This window comes from Sarcophilus harrisii, chromosome 2, assembly GCF_902635505.1.
Source record: "Sarcophilus harrisii chromosome 2, mSarHar1.11, whole genome shotgun sequence".
Taxonomy (NCBI): domain Eukaryota; kingdom Metazoa; phylum Chordata; class Mammalia; order Dasyuromorphia; family Dasyuridae; genus Sarcophilus; species Sarcophilus harrisii.
Window position 1 is genome coordinate 220,092,969 of NC_045427.1, and position 21,511 is coordinate 220,114,479.

At 43.5% G+C, this 21,511-nt stretch overlaps 1 protein-coding gene across 18 annotated transcripts in view; it reads left to right on the plus strand.

Moving 5' to 3' along the window:
• Positions 1 to 21,511, plus strand: part of CAMK2B (calcium/calmodulin dependent protein kinase II beta) — a 282,693-nt gene that overhangs the window by 244,808 nt on the left and 16,374 nt on the right. For 10 of the 18 annotated variants that reach the window (XM_031951521.1, XM_031951517.1, XM_031951518.1 and 7 more), the window contains 4 exons: positions 3,078 to 3,126; positions 7,936 to 8,064; positions 8,939 to 9,067; positions 11,063 to 11,191. In XM_031951521.1, the coding sequence (XP_031807381.1) occupies positions 3,078 to 3,126; positions 7,936 to 8,064; positions 8,939 to 9,067; positions 11,063 to 11,191 (436 nt within the window). The remainder of the gene's footprint in view (positions 1 to 3,077; positions 3,127 to 7,935; positions 8,065 to 8,938; positions 9,068 to 11,062; positions 11,192 to 21,511) is intronic. The other 8 variants (XM_031951528.1, XM_031951529.1, XM_031951533.1 and 5 more) reach the window with 1 other exon arrangement.

Sequence of the window (21,511 nt, forward strand, 5' to 3'; positions counted from 1 at the left end):
CTCAGGAGCCAGATGACTGGGTGCGTTTGAATCTAAGCCCTTGTCTGAGCCTCAGTTTCCCCGTCTCAAGGAAAAGCGATGAGACTAGATGATCCAGATCATGGAGCTTGGGGGTCCCTAACATCTCCAGAGCCTCGATTCCCAGCTGTCTTAGATAGGAACTTCTAAAAGCAAATGCTGAAAACGGGAGTGATTCTCAAGCGTCCTGCATGTCCCAGCATGTCTCCTTTACCATCTAGCTGTGGGGTACTAGTTACGTCCTCATCAATCTGGGTCTCGGTTTTCTTTTGGATGAGGAGAGGCTGGGATGGTCCAGCTGTACTGCTCAAGGAGATGGCCCTTTCTGAACGGGGTGTTCTCTGGGCCACGCACGTGTGCGTGTCTTTGTGTCTCTTTGTATGTCCTCTGTAGTCTATTCACTTGTTTTCTCAAGAGTGACCCCTGCACCAAAAGCACAAAAGGGAGACTGCTTTTTCTTTGTTTCCTGCAACCGAGGTCAATCAATAATTATTAATGAAGCACCCACACTATGCCAGACAATGTATTAGGATGTGGGGATGTGGAAATGAAGAATGGATTTGGTGTCTGTCTACAGTGGTTGGATTGGTTCAAGAGAAGCTTGGTCTGATTGATGTGTGGCTCTGAACATGAAATTCTCCCACCCAGCTTCCCTAGCTCTCCACTGTTTAACTCAGGCAGGGTCTGAAAGCCCACCCCTAGGGAGCCTTCCCCCTCCCTGCCATACTCTCGGCCAGATCAGTCCCACCAGTATAAGGTGGGATTCTGCTTCCCTGAAGGTTACTCACCCCCTTCTATAAGAAGGGCAGTGTAATATAATGGGGAGAATGCTGGCCTTGGAGTCAGAAAGACATTTTAATCTTACCTTAGACATGGTCTAGCTGTGTAGCCCTGGACAAATAAGTTAATTAAATCTCTGAAACTGTCTTCTCATCTGTAAAGAGATAACAATAGCAACTCCCTCATAGACTTGTGGTTATTGGGAGGGTCAAGTGAGATCATGTGTGCCTCATGTACATACCTACATAAAGGAGGTATATACATATAACACACACATATATATAGATGAATATATTAAAAATATATATGTAATATATATAAATGAATATATAGAGCAGTGGTTCTCAAACTTTTGTTTTCAGTATCTTTATCCTATTAAAAATTATTGAGGATGTCTCCAAAGAGTTTTTGTTTATCTGGATTATATTTATAGATATTTACCATATTGGAAATAAAAACTATTTTTGAATTTGTAGACCCTCTAAAAAGGTTTTAGAGATCCCCAGGATTCTCTAGACCATACTTTGAGAATCACTAATATAGAGGGACAGCATAAGTACTTTGTGATAGATAGGTATTTTGCTTAACCACTGGGTTTGTCTGTAGGCCCAGAGGGGCACCAGAGGTCTGGCTGGGGAGGACACTAAAGCAGGGCCAGTTTACAGCTTGTGCTGTTGCTACTATTGGAAAGAAAAGTCCTCTTTTTATGTCATCAGAGTTTCCCATATAGATAACTAAAACCTTAAGAAAGAGTCCTGGGGTCACAGGAAGGGTGTGATTGGTTTCTCAGGAAGTGTGGGAGACCAGGGTAGAATCCATACAGGTACAAGCAAAGTAAAGTCAGAAGACCTCAGTGAGGGAACCAATTACAGGAAAGATACTTTCCTAAGGAATCTCTCTGCTGAGGGTTCCAGCATATCTGTGTGAATCTCAGTGGCTGTAGTTCTATCTGTGGTGGCTGATGGCTGTTTCCTTGGCCATTTCTGGGAAGTTGTAGGATCACAGAAATGTAGTTATATCCAGATTAGCCAGGATGCACAGACAAGGAATAGGATGCTCTGGTGAATTGAATTTTCTGATTAACTGAGTATTTTGCCCTTCTCATTTCAAGTCCTGTGTTTAAAAGCTCTTTCTACTTTCCTGCCCAGTGAATATGTCTTTTTTTTTTTATGATTCAGGGTCTTATAGCCTCAAAGTCATAGTCCTAAACCTGAGCCTGTATAGGGCAGATATAGAAGGTGGAGGAGACTGAAGCTGGCGTTTATTGATTCCCAAGGCAAGCCCTGAAAGTATTGGGGATTTTGTTCTTTTTAAATGGGCCAATATCTCAAGTTGCATCCATCAACATGATAGGCACTGTGCCCTCTGCTCAGAAAATAAGTATTGCTATAATAGACAAGTACATAGCCCCATAGCCAATACCCATTGAGCACCTCCAACCTTAGCTAGACTGGTCCTCATGTGGGCTGCTGCAGGCCTGCCTTGAAGTGTTTTCCAGTGTGGTAGGACCTATCAAAGCTGCTTTTTGCTCTACTGGCAAAACCTTCCAAGACCCAGGCTCATCCTCACTCTGCAGTGAGGTACCAGGGAGGCAGGATGTTAGTGGGAGATTATGGTTGTCCCCAATGTTGCTTCTCAGAATTCCTAATATAAGCCTATTTCCTTGCTATTTGCTTCTTTTTTCAGAAAAGATTCAGAAAATCTCTTCCCTTTTCTAAGACAGAAAGAAAAATCCAGCCAATCTATTTTCTTTGAGTTTGGTGTCCTCTGTCTCGTCCTGGTGTGTGTGTGTGTGTGTGTGTGTGTGTGGCCCAAGTTCTTGCTGGGCCACCTTCCATTTTCTTCTTCTTACTGGGTCCTAAGGATAAACTAGAGGTGAGGAGGGGTATGGAAAGAGAAGGGAAGAGGCTGGGAGGTACCATAGCTAGGGAAAAGTGGACCAGAGGTTTGTTGCTGAGCTCCAAGCAGCTTCTTCTGGGTCTGTTGAAGAGCATTGCTCTGTGGAATTCCAGCAAAGGGCTTGTATCCGAGTGGGGAGCTTGCAGCAGATCATGAGTGGCGATGTGAATGATGGGTACCCAGACATGGGCTTCCTCTGGGCCAGGGCTGCTGTGGCTTAGTAGGAGACCATTCAGCCCTGCCTGCCAGCTCCTGGGGACTGCTCCAGCTCTGTAGCCTCTGCCACCCCCGGACCCCTTGGGACCATTTCCCTAATGGTACCTCTTTTGCATCCTTTTCTCTTCTGTCTCTCTCATCGACTCCCTGTGTACTCCCTCTAGGAATCATCAGACAGCACCAACACCACCATAGAGGATGAAGACACTAAAGGTAAGGCCTCAGGGCTGACCTTCCAGTGGCCAGACTGGTGGGGGGTACAGAAGGGTATGGTCCCAGAGAAGGGGATTGAGAGGTTTGGAAATAATTTGGGCTTTGGCTTTGACTTAAAAGAGTAGGTGAGCTAAAACGCACCTGTGAAGGAAAAGAACAGAATACAGGCTGCTCTGGGTCACCTTCCATTTAGACAGTAATTGTGGGATGGGATTGGGCCAGCCCAGAACTCAAAAAGAGGCGGCAGATTCTGTGACAATGTAAGACCAGAATGATGGACAAACCAAAGGTTTCCCTAGGTTCTACTGTTACTTTCTACCTGCAAGCACCAGCCTATTGAGAATATGTCCTTACCCATTTGCCCCTCTCTGATATCCCCTTGCATGGGTGCTTCTAAGAAGGTCACAGTAAGTATGAGGTATACTGGGAAGAACACTTCCAGAGACCTCTATTCAATTTTCATCAGCTAGGTGATTCTGGGTAAGTCAGAGTATGGGCTTCCTCATCTGAAAAAATGAGGGGGTTAGATTTGATGAATGATCCCTAAAGCTATCTCTTTCAGCTCTAAATCCTATGAAACTATTAAACTACTTCTTATTCTAGAATGACTGTAGCAGCTTGTGCCTCTCCCCATCACTGGAAGCTTCATACCTGTAACTTCACTTTTACAGGTGTCATCTTTCACTTTTCTCCTCGGTCCCCTCTTTTTGGGGGAGGGTGAATCTATTCTTGGTTTCTGAGGCAGGAAGGTCCTTTCTGTTTGGGTCTTTTAAGTTTCCCATTTAGGTTCATGCCAGATGTCATGTCAGAAAATCCTCTCCCTGATAACCTAAATCAGTCATATATGGATTGCCTTCTAGTCCGCTCTCCTCAAAAAAAATCCATGGATAAATTTTGGGGGATCCATGAATTTGAATGGGAAAAAATAGGATAGCTTTATTTTCACTAAGCTTTGGTATTTTTTGTGATCCTATGTATTTTATTCATTAAAAAGACTCTTCTAAGAAAGGAAGGGTCCATAGTCTTATACCTGACTGACTTATAAAAAGGTTAGGAAGCTCTACTCTAATAACAACTCCCCCTCCCCATCCCTTTCTTGAGGATGCTGACTTCACTCAGCTTCTCATCTGTGTTGCATCCTTCTTGCTCTCAAGCAGACATGCCTTTCCCAGTGGCCCAATCAGGCAGTTCTAAAACTGGTCATCTGAAGACCTTTCCTAAAATCTTTTTGCCTCTAGACCCACTAAGCTGTCTCAAACCTCACAGCTACAGTACCAGGTTCTGATTTCTTGGAGTCCTATCCTAACATTGACAGTAGAGAATCAGCCTGCTGCAATGGGGGAAGAAGCACTGGACTATTGGGAGATGGGGGATGTGTTTCCATTTCCACCACTTACAACTTGTGTGATCTTAGGCAAACTGCTTTGAGCTATTGTTTCCATATTTACAGAAAAGTGATTATAATATTTATACTGCCTACTTCCAAATGTGTGATGGTAGATAAAGCATTGGGCCTAGAATCAGAAGAACCAGAATTCACATCTGTCCTCAGACACTTACTAACTGTGTGACACTGGATAAGGCACTTAACTCGGTTTGCCTCAGTTTCATCATCTTTAAAATGAGCCAGAGAAGGAAATAGCAAACCACTCCAGTATCTTTGCCAAGAAAACCCCATGGACAATATTAAAATGATCAAAACACATGACATTGGAAGACGAGCCCCTTAGGTCAAAGGCTTGTTGTGCTATGGTCCAGAGGGTCATGAAGAATTGGACACGACTGAGCAATAACAATAAACTCAAAGTGTGGTCAGGACCCAGTGAAATAGCATTTGTAAATCAATAGGCAAACATTTATTAAACAATTATATGCCAGGCACTGGATTAGGCACTGGGATTTCAAAGCCAAAAGAGAAAAACTACTTTCCCTCGAAGGGTTGTATATTCTACATATAAAAAATACTTCATAAACTAGAAAATGTTACATAAATGATTAGATTTCTATAGTGTGGTCTGGATGAAATGATAGAGGCAAAGATACTTTGTAAATTGTAAATTGTAAAACCTATACAGACTATCTACAGTGTATCTACACCCTACATTTACATGATTATTATTCCTTTTCCAACCATATTCTCAAATCCACCTATATTTGAGGGAGCTTTTTACTGGGGGACCCAGCCTGGAAATCCATTCTCTGACTCTTTGTCAATTGCATTATCCTGGGACTGTCCTTTTACCCAAGCCTACCTTCATCCTCATCAGAGCTGGGATGGGAGCAAAATGCCCAATAATATATATGTAGTCAGTCACATGGAACATCTAAAGGAATTACTAATACTTGAAGGCAAGTGTTACAGCATCAAGAAAGAGCATCAGCAGGTAGCCAACCAACTCTCTGCCCTCATCATTCACCTGCTAGGTACCCACTCTCTCAGGGTCCAATGCCAGCAACAATCAAATCTCTTTTTAGAGGAAGACTTAAGTTCTTGATGAAGGAGGAAGCTGGGGCCCAGGAAGTTGACCCCTTGGCTTGGTGTGGGAAAGAGCACAGCGCATCCCCCCTCAATGACCGCTTCTTGGGTCTGGCCAGATCTCTTCTAGATTATAAGGCTCTGCTCCCTTCAGTCACATCTCTTCTGTCAGGATAGGGGGTATAGTCAAGGGCCTTCATTTGAGAAAACTCTCTTAGTTTGGAATTATAGGATTGAGAAATGGGAATTATTCAGAACTGAAGGTTTAGAGCTAAAAGAGACAAAAGTTTCTGAGTTTCTAAACTGAATTTCACCTCGGTTTAGAGCTGAAAGTCTTCTAGTCTTCTAGTCTAGGGGTTAACTGAGGCCCAGAGGGAGGGGAATGACTTATGCCTAGGTCATTTAGCTGCATATGATTTTTGCTGCTGGACCACACTGATTCCCCGCCCTCCCCCCATACATCCAGGCTCCAGTATACCCCACCTTGCCCTCAGTGTCCACTCCTCCTCCTACCACAGGAACATCCTCTCTCTAGGATTAGCTGATGTGATCCGTATCCATTAGTCTCCTATATCATCCGAACCACAGCTGATGTTGGGGGTGTGAGGAACCAGACAGACCAAGGAAGACAGAGGCTTTTGAGAAGTCTGACTCAGCTCCTCTTTTCTTAGCTGGGGATTCTCAGAGAAGTCAGCTGAACTTCCATTTACTCTTATGTCAAAATGGAATACTAAGGTCTGTGTTGCCTACCTCACAGGGCTGTTGTGAGGCTCATATGAGATAACGGCCACCAAATTCTTTATAAACTTTAAAGCATATAAATGCTAGGAATAGTGGTAATAATAATAGCCGAAGAAGGAGAAGAAATCAGGCTCAAAGTTATTTAAAAAGATTGAATTATCCATTATCTCTATGGGGAGAAGGAGCATTATTCTGTTTGTATTTCACTAAACAGTATGATTCAGTAAGGAGTGGATAGAGCACTTAATTTAAAGTCAGAGGACATGAGTTATCCCAGCTCTTTTATATTGAAATAAATCATTTTCCCTCTCAGGGTCTCAGTTTCTCCAGCTGTAAAATGAGGCAACTGAACTGAATGATCCTAAAGATCTTTCCCTTCCAGTACTAAAATCTCATAATCCACTTGCTCTGCCCCGGGCAGCCTGTTCTTCTAGAAGGAGTCTTCTCTGTCTTCCCAATAAAGGCAATAGTTGAAATCAATGGCCATGTAGGGGCTTCTGTAAAGAAGAAGTAGAAGATGGCATCAAATTATATCAGGAACACTAGCTGAGCTTTGGGCAACTTGGTTTAGGAAGACATTGATGATCTGGGAAAAGTCTAGAGGTGGTCAAAAGGGAATGGTGACATGTCCTCAAGTCCAGGTCATATGAGGATTACTTGGAGGAATTGGGGATTCTTAGACTGGAGAAGACCAAGGAGTAACTTACATGGTAACTATCTTCAAATATATGAAGGAAAGGCTGTTGTATGATGGAAGGATTAACCTGTTCTACTTGTTTCAGAGGGCAGAACCAGGAGAACTGAGTGGACATTGCAAAGAGACAAATTTAGGCTTGATGTTAAGAAAAATTTCTTAGCAAGTAGGTCATCCATCTCCAAGGAGAATGGGCTACTTTAGGAGATTCTCTTCTTTGGGTTTTTGGGCAGAGGCGGGATAAACTCTAATTGTACATATTTGAATGAAAATTTCTTTTCAGGGATGGGATAGCCTAATTGGTTGCTAAGACCTCTTTCAACTTTGAAATTCTGTGATTCTGGGAAGACTGTCTTATTATTAGATATTAGAGATCTAGCTGGTACTTAGAGGTTGATCCTAGGCCACAGAAATGGGAATTCCCTTGTTTACTAGCCTGAGATCCATATTCTAGGACAACTAGGCCTGGAGACAACAACCCTGAGGAGGTTTTGCACAGGGGAGTGGTGTGTCAGGGCCCCTGGGAGCTCCCCATTTTCATTTCAACAGATTTATTAAATTCCTACTGTGTGGGCACCAGAGCAGACACCAGTGTAACTGTCCCAGCCCTAGTGTAAGGTCAAGGCTGCAGCCAAAGAAACCAGTTAGTTTAAAGAAGAAGCTGCTGGATCTGTCCCTGATAAACTAGTAGGCAGTGTCTACTTCACTGTCTCACCACATACTGCTGCTCTCGGGGCCCAGCTGGGTTAGGGACCCCAGATGGCAGACTCTAGGCTGTGCTTTTGTCTCCCCTGCATTTCTCTTCTCTCACGATTTTCATTGTGTTTATACCCTCCTGACCCCTGGCCATCTCATCTTCTCCTCCTGTTCACTCTCTCATCTGTTTCACCTTCACCAGTACCCAGGATCTCTGATATTTTAAGCTCGGTGAGGAGGGGTTCAGGGCCCCCGGAAGCTGAGGGGCCCCAGCCAGCTATGCCCCAGCCATGTCCGTCTCCATCTCTCCTAAGCTCCTTGCCTGTCCTGTGTAAGTAGTTACCTCCCTTCCCTAGGAGACTTTAGAAACAGCGCTTCCACCAGACCTCTGTTCATCCTGGTAGGGCTGGCCTGTCATGGGAAACTTCGGAGGAAACCCAAGGGTTCCCTCACTCTTTGGGAGCTGCCACTACAAGAGATTAAGGGATCCTGTAGAGCAGGAGACTTTGCCCTTAGAAACAAGAGGTGCCCTTTTTGCACAGTTTCTTACTTGTGTCCTACTTGGAGGGGGAATGGGAGCAGAGCTAAGAGGGCTGCATCAGCTCTATACCGAGAGACATCTGGCACCTGATTTTAGATATTAATCAAACAGTCTTTGTTCTGCATGAGACGGATGGATCTGAGCAGTCCCGTAGTACCTTCTACACTAGCCTCAGGGCTCACCAAGAAAGAGGAAGAGAGGAGTTTATGCTTTTTCAAGCTGTCCCTCTCTTTTATAACCTTCTCCTTCCCTGAGTCCTGCTCCCTTTCTTCCAGGGGAGAGTAATCTGACCCTGCCCTCACCTCAAGGATCCACTTTCAGATATGAAACTGAGGGTCCTTAGGATGGGTAGACCACCCCCCCCCTTCCTATTTAATCTTTTTCTTGAGAGGGGAGGAAAGAGTAGTAGAACTCACCTCACTATGCATGCCCTTTGGCCAGGGACCCCTGCGGGGTTTAGAAGTGGGCTTGAAGGGTTTGGGGCCTCCCAAGTCCTCTTTCTTGTTTTCCCCGTCCTGCGAGTGGTCCCAAGCAGAAAGGCCATTCCCCAGAGCTGATTTCAGAGGTCTTGCCTGTGCTCTCCTCCTTTCCCAGTGCTCTCCTCCCTATCGGTTTCTCTTTCTGCTCCAGACTCGTGTTCACTCTCTCATCTGTTTCACCCCAGCCCCCAGGATCTCTGACATTCTAAGCCCAGTGAGAAGGGGTTCAGGGCCCCTGGAAGCCGAGGGGCCACAACCGGCCGTTCCCCAGCCTTGTCCGTCTCCGACTTTCATGAGCCCCCTGCCATTCCCATGTAAGTAGCCAGCCCCAGCCAGGGGCCCTGCTGCTGCTGGTGCCGTGAATGACCGGACAGGCTGAGTCAGCTATACCCACAGCTCATCCCAGCTTCTCTTAGATGGCCGCTGCTGCTGCCTCCCACGTGCTTTCCCTCTCAGCTGTGCCCAGGCTGCCAGCCCCTGGGGCCCGAGGCACCAATGGTGGAGTCCGGCTAGATCCCAGGAAGGTTCTTGTCCTCCTCGAGGCCCTCGTGGGCCTGCTGCCTGACTTTTCTGGTCCCCAAACTTAACCAGCTTCACCTAATCATGACTCACCTCACCTCTCCTTTGCACTTATTTGCCATGTCTCAGGCCTTCACAGCTAGAACTCTCCAGCCAGCCTCTACTTAATGCCCTGGACTTTTCTGCTGTCCTGCCTCCAGCTTGGAGGCCCCACCTCTGGGCCCAGCCCACAGAGTGATCCAAGGAAGGTCCCTATCTAGTGATGACCCAGAGAGAGGCCACAGTGAACTCCTGGGATAGGAGGAAGAGGCTCCCACTTTAACTCCCTGCTGTCACTGGAATAGCATATCAGGAAATGGAGCATCTTGGTCTGACCTGCCAAGAAGCTGGAAGACGGGACAGGAAACATAACTTCCAGAACCCACATCCTTCCCTATCCCCTACACAAGTTCCTGGACCTGGAATCAGTTCCCTCATCTTTGAAATGAAGAGACTGAATGAGATGACCTTTAAGGTCCCTTGTAGCCCTAAATCTAGGATCCTGGGACTATCCAAAGGGAAAGGGCCTTCCAGAGGCCCATCCCTTTCCCCTCAAAACAGGTCAGCTTATGCTATCTGAGTCCTGAATGCTGAAGTTGAAGGGTGCTTGGTGGGTGAATGGGCTACAATGAATAATTTCCAGAGCAGGGGGCTCCTTGGTTTTCTTCCCATCTCAACCCATCCTGGAGCTGAAACAACCTTCATTGTCAGGAAATTCTTTCTTGATCTTTGGTCCAATCGCTCTTGTCCAATTAGGGAAACGGAAAACTTTCTTTCCTGTAGGTTCCCCACTTTATACAGTTGGTGGGTACCTGTTGAGTGGAAGGATTATAAATTCGAGGTTTTTTTGGTCAATTAGATTCTATTTTCAGTGCACCACAGGAAATAAGATTCTTAAAGAAAGCCTGTGGATAAAGTTGAATACAGAAAACTAATCAGTATTCTTGATTTATGTTAAGTCTGGAGTCACATGACCTGAGTTAAAATCCTGACTCAACTACTTATTGCCTACTTGACCTTAGACAAACCTTTTTTGTGTGTGTGTGCCTGACCTGATTTTCCGCATTTCTCACATGAGGAGTATAGACTAAATATTCTCTAAAATCCCTTCTAACTCTAAATCTATTATTTGGTCATTTTTTGGTCCAAGTTTTCATATTTTGAATTTATTTAATATGAAAGGGGTAGGGGATAAGTACACATCTAAGTATGATGTACAGAGAAGAAAGGAAATCAACTTCTTTCTGGCTTGGAGTAAGAAGAGACACCATCTTGCTGCATGTCCTCATTTGCCTTCATTGGATATCACTGGGTCCTATGTAATTTACCATCCTGGCAGGCATTCTCCTGGGTAAGGGGATGCTCCCACTTCCCTGCTACCTTCTAACACTCCATTCCTAGGGGGCTCTCAGAACTTGATTCTAATTTGTGTGGCATCTTGCTCTCCTACTTGGTCTGCCTTTGAAGCTTGACAGATTTAATTCTGCCTAACTTCTGAATAATTCCTTCCTACACCCTTTCTTCTTTCCTTCCTTCCTTCCTTCCTTCCTTCCTTCCTTCCTTCCTTCCTTCCTTCCTTCCTTCCTTCCTTCCTTCCTTCCTTCCTTTCTTCCTTCCAGCCCTAAAGCCATCTTTCCTTTCTTCCTTCCTTCTTTTTTCCCCCAGCTTGATTTTCTGTGCTCATCCATTTTTCCTATTCTGCTCAAACCCTCTGTTCCTATGTCTTTATCATCTTGTCTATTTCACCCCAGCCCCCAGGATTTCTGACATTCTAAGTCCAGTGAGGAGAGGTTCAGGGACACCGGACGCTGAGGGGCCCCAGCCAGCTGTGCCCCAGTCCTGTCCATCTCCATCTCTCCTAAGCCCCCTGCCCACCTCATGTAAGTAACTGTCTTTTAGGTTGTCCTGCCTGGTGCTTTGCTATACAGGCAACACTGTTTTCAGAGGCCAGCTATGGCTTTTCCATCTGTGAAACAATGGAGGGGGGAATAGGGAATACAAACCAAAAAGGGACTGGTGCCCAAGAGGAATGATGCCAGCTAGGCTTTTGTCCCCATATTGATGCTTCTGGGGGCATTGTGAAAAGGATGGAATGGATCCCAAGATCCTGGGCTTATTCCACTACTTATTAGGAGAGTAGAGATGGAGGTAATCCTAGTAGAAAGAAGATGCTATATATTTGCATGTGTTTGATCATACATACAAGTTATATGATTGGAATGGGGGGAAGGAGGTTGTGTATGGACATATGGTCAGTCCAATATCTGAGAGTGGGGGAGAATCAGCTTCCCCAGGAAAACCATGGGCATATCACAGACTTACAGAGTGTAGAAAATAATTATAGGATCAGAGAATCACAGATTTGAAGCTAGAGAAGACCCTAGATTTTATAGATAAGGAATTAAAGGTCAGAGGGTTTGGGGGACTCCACACAGGTAATAACAGGGGTCCGATTTGAACCTGGTGGTCTGACCAGACCAGAGCTGAGGTTCTAGGATATCACGCTGCCTCTTATCAAATCCAAGGAGCCAGCAGACAGAAGTGAAGTCTGAGGAGCAAGGTGAATTTTGTGTTGAGGAGGGCTGTTATATCGGGATACAGTGGGGTAGAAAGTGAGATCTGGTGGCTTTAAGGTGGCAACAGCAGGGCTGGGGGACTCAGATTTGGGGGAGGCAGAAAAGTCTCAGGCAGAAGAAAAGATGGGAACCCAGTTTGGGGCAGCACAGGTAAATCTTCAGGATAAATGTCCTATGGATGCAGCAGGGTGGAGTGAGGGTTTGGCCTTCAGCAAGCCAGTGGGCATTGTGCTAGAACTCCCCTCCTTGCCAGTGGCCCAGAGCAGTCTGGGAATTGAGCCTGTGTGGTTTCCGGGGCCACCTCTTAGCTCTGCGATCCTGGTGCCTGCCTGCTTGCCCTGAGCCATACAGAGCTACAGTATCACTTACAGGGATGGATGACAAGATGGGGCACCAAGAGCTACAGGGAAAACACCAGGGAGACAAACAGAGCTGAGATGCTCTCTGATAAGGAGCGCTCACGACAACAGGGGAGACCAAAGCACAAGGGACAGGGCACAGGAATGGCAGGGCGGTCCTCAGGTAAGCTTCCACTCCAGAGGAGATTTCACAGGGAATTCTGCCAGAGAGGGCAAAGCCGAGGCTAGCTGTTGCTAGCTCCTATTGCTCTTGCTACTGCCAGTGAGCTCTGAACTACAAAGGCAAAGCCTTTCCTATGGGCTTCCCAAAATGAGAGGGTGAAGGAGAGTCTTATTGTGGGGCTTGGGGCAGGATTAGTTTGCCATGGTGCTGAGATCCAGAACTGAAGTCAGTCCCTCTTGGGAAGATGGGGCTCCCTAGTGCTTAGCACAATACCTGACAATATTATGCACTCAAGAATGACTTATTAACTAAATAACTGATTAATGCTTCTCAGAATCATATAGTTTATAGAAGCTGGGAAACATAAATGTATTTACAAAATCAGCAAGAGAAAAAGACAAAAGGGGCAGTAAGGAGGAACAGAGCAGAAATAAGCTGAGGAAATAAAGCTGGGGAGGGAAAACAGGAAGGGAAAAATACCTGGTGGATAAAGGGAGAATTTTGAAAAACAACACTGAACATTTACATTTGACACAGAAGACAACAATGAGACAAAGTGTGGAGGAGGGGAGGAGCAGATTACCTTTACATATAGTTTCCACACAGAAAAGAGAGATTGAGGTGGGATAAGGATGAGATAGGAGAGCAGTGGGGGTGTAACAGCTCCTTAAGCTTGCCAGAGGGAAAAGTACCAAAGAGAAATGAGGCTGAAATGAGTGGAAAGTTACAGAATTCCAGGCAGTAGATTACTTGACTGCCCAAAGGGAAAGGAGTGAATATATTTCACCTTGAAAGCAATAGGACTTCTGTGCCCCAGACACTCAGATCTCCTAGAGTTTACAAAAGATCTCCTAGATATACAAAAGTGATGGACAGAGGGCAGGCTTGGTGATGGTGGCCCTGAGTCCCAAATGGAGGAGGAAATACCCAAGGAACAGTTAAGATACCAGCCATCCAAGGACAGCAGTTGATAACCTTTAAAGGGATCTAAGCTCCTAGGAGACAGAGAGGAGGGGAGGGGCTCAAGGAGAAAGGAAGGGAAAGCTCTGAAACCATCACACCTGCTGAGAAGGCTGGCAGGGAAGGGCTAGCAGCATTGCCCTGGCACCAGACGCCATGTCTGTTTCACTTTTCCAGAATGCCGGCGGGGATCTGCCACCTTGTCTGGGTTTCTCTGTACAGAAACTGTGTTTGTGGGGATGGAGGGGGAATTGACCTTTTTTGTTGAAGAACTAGGAATTCCTATTCATTCCTTAGAGGTAGGTGCTTTGGAGGCTTGGCACTAGGAGCAGACATGGCCCTTACCTTTTAAGAATTTGCTCTAGGGTTAAGGAAAACCAACTCACCCATTGTGTAGAAGAGTGCCGCTGAGATAATAATTATAGAGCTAGACTGGCCAATCTCTGCGTTTTACAGAAAAGAAAAAAGGCTAACTGATTTCTCCAAGATCACATAAACAGTGAGCATCAAAGGGAAAATTTGAACCTAGGCCTTCAGAAGACCAAACCAGGGTTCCTTCGCCTGTGCCCTGCTACTTCTAATACTAACACTTTAAATTTATATAGTTTCAAGTTTATACATACACACACACACACACACACACACACACACACACACACCTTTAAGTTTTTAAATACTATGGATATGATATCTCATTTGGGGTTAGGAATAGTGAATTAGGGAAATTTTGGTATTAATAGGGTGGATTCCTATAAGATGTGACTTAAGATAAGGGAATCAGAAAAGATATGATTGTGCATATTGGGGGTTAGAGGTGGTTCAGTTCTTGAGAAATGAAGTTAGCAAAGCTTGGAAATCAAAGAGAAAAGATCTGTGGGGATATAAGGTTATGTAAGTGTGAAGCTTTTAAGGCCAGTGAGGCTAGAATTATAAGGATTCAGGAACTCTTGAGTAGAAAAGGGAGCAGCTATTGTACCACCAGCACCAGTCCCTCACACTTTAACCTACTTTTTTTTCTTGTTCATTTTTCCTGTAAAAAAGCTTTACTAGACAGTCCTCAAAGCTTTTAGCGCACCCTGTTTAGCATCTCTGTACCATTATTTTGTCCTCAATTTGCCCAACCTAAAAGAAATTACTAGCAGAGGTGGGATTTGTCCACATTTGGTATTGTTCTCTCCCCCAATAGACTGTAAGCTCCCTAGAGTAGGATTTATTTATTTCACTTTTGTCTTTATATCCCCAAGTACTAGCAAAATGCCTGACCCCATAGTAGGTGCACAGTAAATGCCTATTGATTGATTAGTACAAGTCGCAAAGAAGTATATTTAGAGTTGATGAAAAGAAAATCTTCCTGACAATTTAGAAATAGCTAAACAATTTGATACCTAACAATTCAAGATATCCCAAACAATTAGGATACCTAATAATTTAAGATACATAAAAGTGGAATGGGCTGCCTTGGGAGCTATTTGGAGGTGAAGACCTTGTAAGACTTCTTCAAGCAAAGCCTGGATGTTTACCTTTGCAGTGCATTGTAGGGAAGAACTTTGTTTAGGGGTGGGTTGGACTAGGTAACCTCTAAAATCTCTTCTATCATTTACCTTCTAGAATTCTGTGGGTCCTGCCAGCTTTCAACCCTTAGCTCATGTTGTCGACTGAACTTTTCAAGAACATCTCTAGCACATAAAAGAAAGAGGGTAACAGAAAGGAACAGGATTTGTAAAGAAATTTAGGGATCCCAATGAAGACATCTGTTCACAAAGCACAAAGATAATTGTGTGATTTCACAGCTATCTTTCCTAAGGGGTCCCTACAGTAATTTAGGAGTTAGCAAAATCTTTCACTTGTGTGGTTTAGAAAGAGCAGTGAATTTGGTGGTGGAGGACCTGAATTCAGATCCTGACTCTAGTACTTTACTAGTCACGTGGCCTTTGTCAATCTTTCCTTTCTTGGTGTGTTTGTGGGGGGGAAGTGGAGGGTGAGGGGGAAGCTCAGTTTCATAATCAATAAACTGAAGGGGTTGGACTGGATCATGTCTAAGGTTTAAAATCTCATGCTTCTGAGCCCAGCAGGTCTGTGTGGCTTGCAGTTTTAGCCTGATCTCATTACCTGGCTAGTTGCTATTTTGCCCTGGTCTATTCTTTTTTGAGTGACTTTTCTGTTTCTTTTTTTTTTGTGTGTCTTTTCAATAATAATAATGGTTAACACTTACATGGCTCTTCAAAATTTGCAAAGTGTTTTACACAAATGGTCTCATTTGATCCTCCCCATCCTAGATGGTAGTACAATTATTGTCTCCATTTTATGTTTTGAGAAACTGAGGCTTAGAAATGTTCAGTGAATTGCCCAGTATTTCCTGTTGGTTTTTTTTGGAGCTGGTGTCCTTTCAGGGTCCCCCATTGGGACTTGCGGCTTTCCATACATGGCCACGTTTTCAGGACTTTACCCAGATTACTCTCATGACTCACTTTCCTTTATGCCAAGAAACCTTTATACAGGGTTATGATCGGGCACACTCAGGCAATGTAGAGTATTACTTCTCACCCACTGTAAGGGAGAACTAATTTCCTCACAGGAATAAAGGGGGCAGAAGGTTTGAGGAGACAGGATAGAGAGCCTTGAAATTCATGATTGAAAATTTGCAGAAGAGGGGGAAATGGAGCATCTTCAACCTGAGGAGAGCTAAAAGACAAAAGTGAAAGTGTCTAGAAGAGGAAGAAATGGGTGGGGCCAAAGGGGAGAGCCAAGAAGGAGGAAAAGGAAAAGTCTGGAGCTAGATGGAGAAAATTTTGCAAGTGTTGGAAGTAAAGTGTGGATGTGGAGGATCAATTAGATTTGTCCTGTTTAACTTCAAAAGAAAGAACTAGAAACTATGGGTAGATGTTTCAAGAAACAAATTTAAGCTTAATCTCAGGATAAACTTCTTAACAATTAGACCTAACCTGAAACGGAATCAACTGCTTTGGGAAATAGAGAGCTCCTCATCATCGTAGGTCTTCAAACAAAGGCTGCATAAATGCTTGCTTGTTGGGTGGGTTATTATGGCACTTTTATGAAGGGTGTGAATTGTGTGAGATTGTTAATGAGGTCCCTTTTGAGGCCCAGAGAGATTGATTTACCTCTGGTCACATAAGTAGTAAATAGCAGAGCCAGAATTTTTATTTTTATTTTATTTTTTTATTTTTTTGCTGAGGCAATTGAAGTTAAGTGACTTGCCTAGGGTCACACAGCTAGGAAGTGTTAAGTTTCTGAGATGAGATTTGAACTCTAGTCTCCTGCCTTCAGACTAGTGTTCTATCCACTGCACCAACTAGCTGCCCATGGAGCCAGAATTTTTAAACTCAGGACCTTGAATCCAGTGTACATGTAATCAATGAACAAATATTTATTAAACTCTGTGCCAAGCTCTAAGCTAGGTAGTAGGAGTAGGAAGACGAAAGTAAACCAATTCTTGCCTTTTTCTCTAGTGAGTGATTCCATATAATTTCTACAGTTCCCTGACTTTCCTATCAAAATGGGGTCCTGAACAAATATAATTCAACCAATATTTACTAAGTACTTATTGTGTGAAGAATACCATTCTGAATATGGGAGATGTATACAAATTTGAGTTATGACCATCTCCTTCCTTCAAAAAGGGCTCGTGGGTTTGAAGAGAAAGCTAAAACACAAGTAGAGGTAAATTGAATATACACAGAAGTATGGTGAGTACATTAAAGAGATACTGAATAAAAACCCCCATTTTATCTGAGCAAAAGAGAACATTGCTAATGAGGTACCAGAAGAGGCTTCTTGGATGAGGTGGAAATGGGGAAACTATGGGGTTTAAAGGATGGTTAGAAATTGACAGGTAAAGAGAGGGAATGCATAAGGAGTATAATAGGAAGTGAAGGGGATATTGCATAGAGAGAATAGTTCGGTCTGGTGAGGATGTAAGGTCCTTGAGGGTGGGACTAGTTCATTTTTATTTGTAAGCTGTGCTCCCAGCACAATGCCCTAGCCCAGATGAGGCTTCATAAAACCCTGTTGGCTGATTGATTTGGCTGTGTGATTAAGTTCCCCATCAATATTTATGTAAAAAGGAGTGATGCAAAGGATATAATTGGAGAGGAGTAAAATGAGAGAAGGCTAGAAAGGCCAGACTGTGGAGGGCCCTATGTTGGGTGAAAAGCACTTAAATTTGACTTGGTGGGCAATGGAGAACCCATCAAAGATGTTTCCAGCAATGGTGTGAATTGAACTTTGAGAAATGGTATGAATGGAACTTTGTGTAATGAATGTTAATTAAGAGGGAGTTGTTTCTAGAAAAAAAGAGGTATGAAAGCTGGCTAGGATGGGGCAGGGCCTGCCCTGGACCACTCTAGCATAATCCCCCTTCTCACCCTGGAAGTGAGTACCTTAGGCTTATGAGAAGAAAACATCTTGGATTTGGAGTCTTGAAATTTGGAGGGATGGTATCTGATTTTCTTGTAAGTGGGTTTTGTGTGCATCTGGTGGGAAGACTTGGTTGACTTGCCTAGGACTGGGACAATGGGCGTTGCAGTGCTTCTAGGCTGTAGCCAGCAAGCTCTTCACTGAAGCAAGGCAATCCTACCTTTCTTCCCTCCTTAATTCCCTCCATCACTCACTGCAACAGCTTTTCCAATTTCTCACACTCTCTCTTCCTTTTTTCTCACCTTAGGACTTCACTTCTACTTTACTGGGAAAAACTGAGGCCATTTACTAGTGGTCAGTGCCCTCTTCTGCCTTTTTCTCCCCTTTTGTCTCTTTGATATCATCTTCCATTAGCTCTTCTTTTATTCCAATTAGGTGGCACAGTGGATAGATTCTACTATGGTGTTAGGAAGACCTAAGTTCAAATGTGGCCTTAGATACTTCCTAGTTGTCTGTCTGATTTTGGGAAAGTGCCTTAATTTCTCTGTCTCAGTTTCCTCATATGTTAAATGGGAATAAAATGAGATAGTGTTTATTTAAAAAGCTCTTTGTAAACCTTAAAATGCTTTATAACAAATGCTGGTTATTCCACAATTCTGTTGATGAAATTATATTATCACATCTATGTAGATGACCCAAAGCTATTTTTCTAGTTTAGTCTATGTCTTAAATTCCAGTCTGCATCACCTACATCATAATTCCTCCCATCTGGCAATTTTAGTGTCATCTTCAATCTGAGTATCTTTCTCTCCCTCCTTTCTGTCTTTCTCTGTCTTTCTGTTTTTCTATCTCTCTCCCTCCTGTCTTTTTTTCTCTCCCTCTTCCTTCTTCTCTCCCTCTCTCTTTCCTCCCTTCCTGAATCTAACTCAGTCGTCAAATCTTATAATTGTTGACTTGGTCCCTCCATCATTATGGCAGACTACAAGCCTGGCTCCTCTAGGAAGAGGAAATTGGAAATGAGGCCCAGACATCCCATTTCTTGAAGCATTCAAAATTTAATGTATCCACGATGGGCCAGCTATTGTACCAGGTACTGGCAAACCCCTCAGAGTCCAAGCATTTCCTGTCTACAGTGAGCTTACACTCTATAAAGCAGCCAATAAGATAGATAAATCAATGTGACTTCATCCCAAAGGAATTCATGGGAAAAATAGCAATTTAAATTAGGAGTTAAGACCAGGGTTCCAGTTTTCACAGTTGTATGATCTTAACATGATTTACTTACTCTGTTGGGACCTCAGTTTTCTCTTCTCTAAAATGGAATGATATTTGGCCTAAATACTTTCTAGGGCTGTAATAATTACAAGAGATAATACACGTGGGAAAATTCAAATGGTATTATATTAGCTAGTGAGTTTGTTGTTTTGTTTTGTGGAGAGGGGAGACTGGGACTGAGAGGCACAGCTAGTGGTTGACATCCTTGTGCTCTGATCACCATATGATCTAGAGGTAGGTACAGTTCCTTTGTTCTTTGTTCTCTGCTCTGTCTCTGGGTAGACCTGATTCTGGGTTCTAGCGGCTTGGGATCCAGTCATAGAGGAGAAATATAGAGGACAGGCTGTACAGGCACTCACCACCTATAGCTCAGATTTGTCCAGGGGTCTATAGAGCATGGTTGTAAGGGCAAAAAGAGTGGATTTGGAGTCAGAGGAGCTGAATCTAAGATTCTAGCTCAGTTTTCTACTATCTCTGTGACCTTGGATCAATTATTCTATTTCTCTGGACTTTGATTTTCTCATCCACAAAATGAGTTTTAAATCTCACATGATTCATAAGGTCCCTTCTAGTTGCCTTTAATACTCTGATCCTTGTTACCTGTGCAGTCTTGGCCAAATACTTTCTCTTTTGGGGGAGTTTTAGCTTCCTTAATTGAAAAGTAAAAAGTTGGACTAGAATGCCTACAAAATCCCTTGGTCCCTTCCAAGTTTAAATATTACAGTTATATAAATTGGATTCAACTGCTGTTATGATAGTAGATGATGCTGAGGAAAAGTCAGTGTGCTCTGCTTCCTGTGACCCTGGGGATTGTCTTTCTTGAACCCAGAGCTAAATTTGCCCAAAGCTAACATCTGGAACAAAGAACAAAAGAGGACTCAAGCCTGAAAATCTTCCACCTATAAGTTCCCCATCAGTATTTATGTAAAAAGGAGTGATGTAAGGGATATGTTAGGAGAGGGAAAGGCTAGCATATAGAAAGCCAGAAATGATACAATTGTAATTTAGCAATGAGGTATAGAAATAGAGAGGAAGGGAGTATTATGAGAACATTTTCGCAGGAAGAATAGGTAGGACCTAAATAAAAAGGGGAAAGGATAAGGAAAAGGAAAAGGTTTCCACCTAAGTTTGGGTTGGGGAAGAGGAAATGATAAATTCTTTTCTTTTCTTTTTTTTTTTAATATCATGCATTGAAGGTTCCACTGGAACAACTAGATGAAATTACAGAATAAGTAGCTGGAAGTGTACAATTGGAACTCAAGAGAGAGGTTAGCGTTGGAGATGTCAAGGAAGTCATTCATATAGAAGAAAGGAAGAAAGATGGTTTAGAGGTAGTCATAAGAATTCATGACTTCTTAGAGAGAGAGAGAGCATAGAAAGGAAACAGAATCATGAACTATGAGGGAGAGCCAAAGATGGGGGCAAGAGGAGGAAACAATTCACTTCGGAGCAGCAAAACACAAGAAGGAAACCAGGAGAACCATATTACAAAAGCCAAGAAAAATGACAATTGCAAGGGAAGAGTTTGCCAAGTCTTGCTGCTACAAAGAGGTCAGACTGAGTTTAGATTCATATTGAATTTGTTGTTAGCCACCTTGGAGAGTGGTCTCAGCTAAGCTGTGAAGAGTTAAGTAGCAGATAGCCCCAGGAGTTAATGGAACCATGTGGCAGCTCTCAAAGTTGATGCAATCTTGGACTTAGCGAGAGAATCAGTGCTTCCAAGAGTAAGAAATTATCATTTCACTTTGCTCCATACTTGTCAGTATACACTGGCAGTACTGTGTTCAAGTCATTGTGCCACATTTTAGGAAGGATGCTAATATGCTGAAGAGCAGTGGAGGGCAAACAGAATGGTGGATAATCTTACTATGCCACACGAGCATCGTTAAAGGAAATGGGCATTGTTAGTCTGAAGAAAAGAAGAATCTGGGAAGCTGTCTGCAAATGTCTGAAAGGCCATCCCTGTAGAGGATGGCTTAGATTTATTCTATTTAGCTGCAGAGGGAAGAACTAGGAACAATGGATGGATGATTGGAAAGAGGACAAATTTAGGACATGCTTCTTAACAATTAAAGCTATCCCCAAAATGGAGTCAACTGCCTAGGAAAGTTGAGGGTTCTCCATCATTGTAGGTCTTCAAGCAAAGACAGGGCTTCTGTTTGGTTGTGAGTTGGGCTAAATAGCCAATGAGACCCTTATCTCTAATAATCACATAGGTAGAAAGTTGCAGAGCCAGAATTTTTGAACTTATGTCCTTGAATCCAGTGCTCATTCATATTTACTCATTTCCACAAATGCACTTTGACACATATTACCATCCCCATTCCTATATACAGCACACAGAGAGAGAGAGAGAGAGAGAGAGAGAGAGAGAGAGAGAGAGAGAGAGAGAGAGAGAGAGAGAGAGATATTCCCACATGCATGGTTGCCTCAAGACAGCCACACATTCACAGTTAGATGGTATAATGGATAAAGTCCTGGGCCCAAAGACAG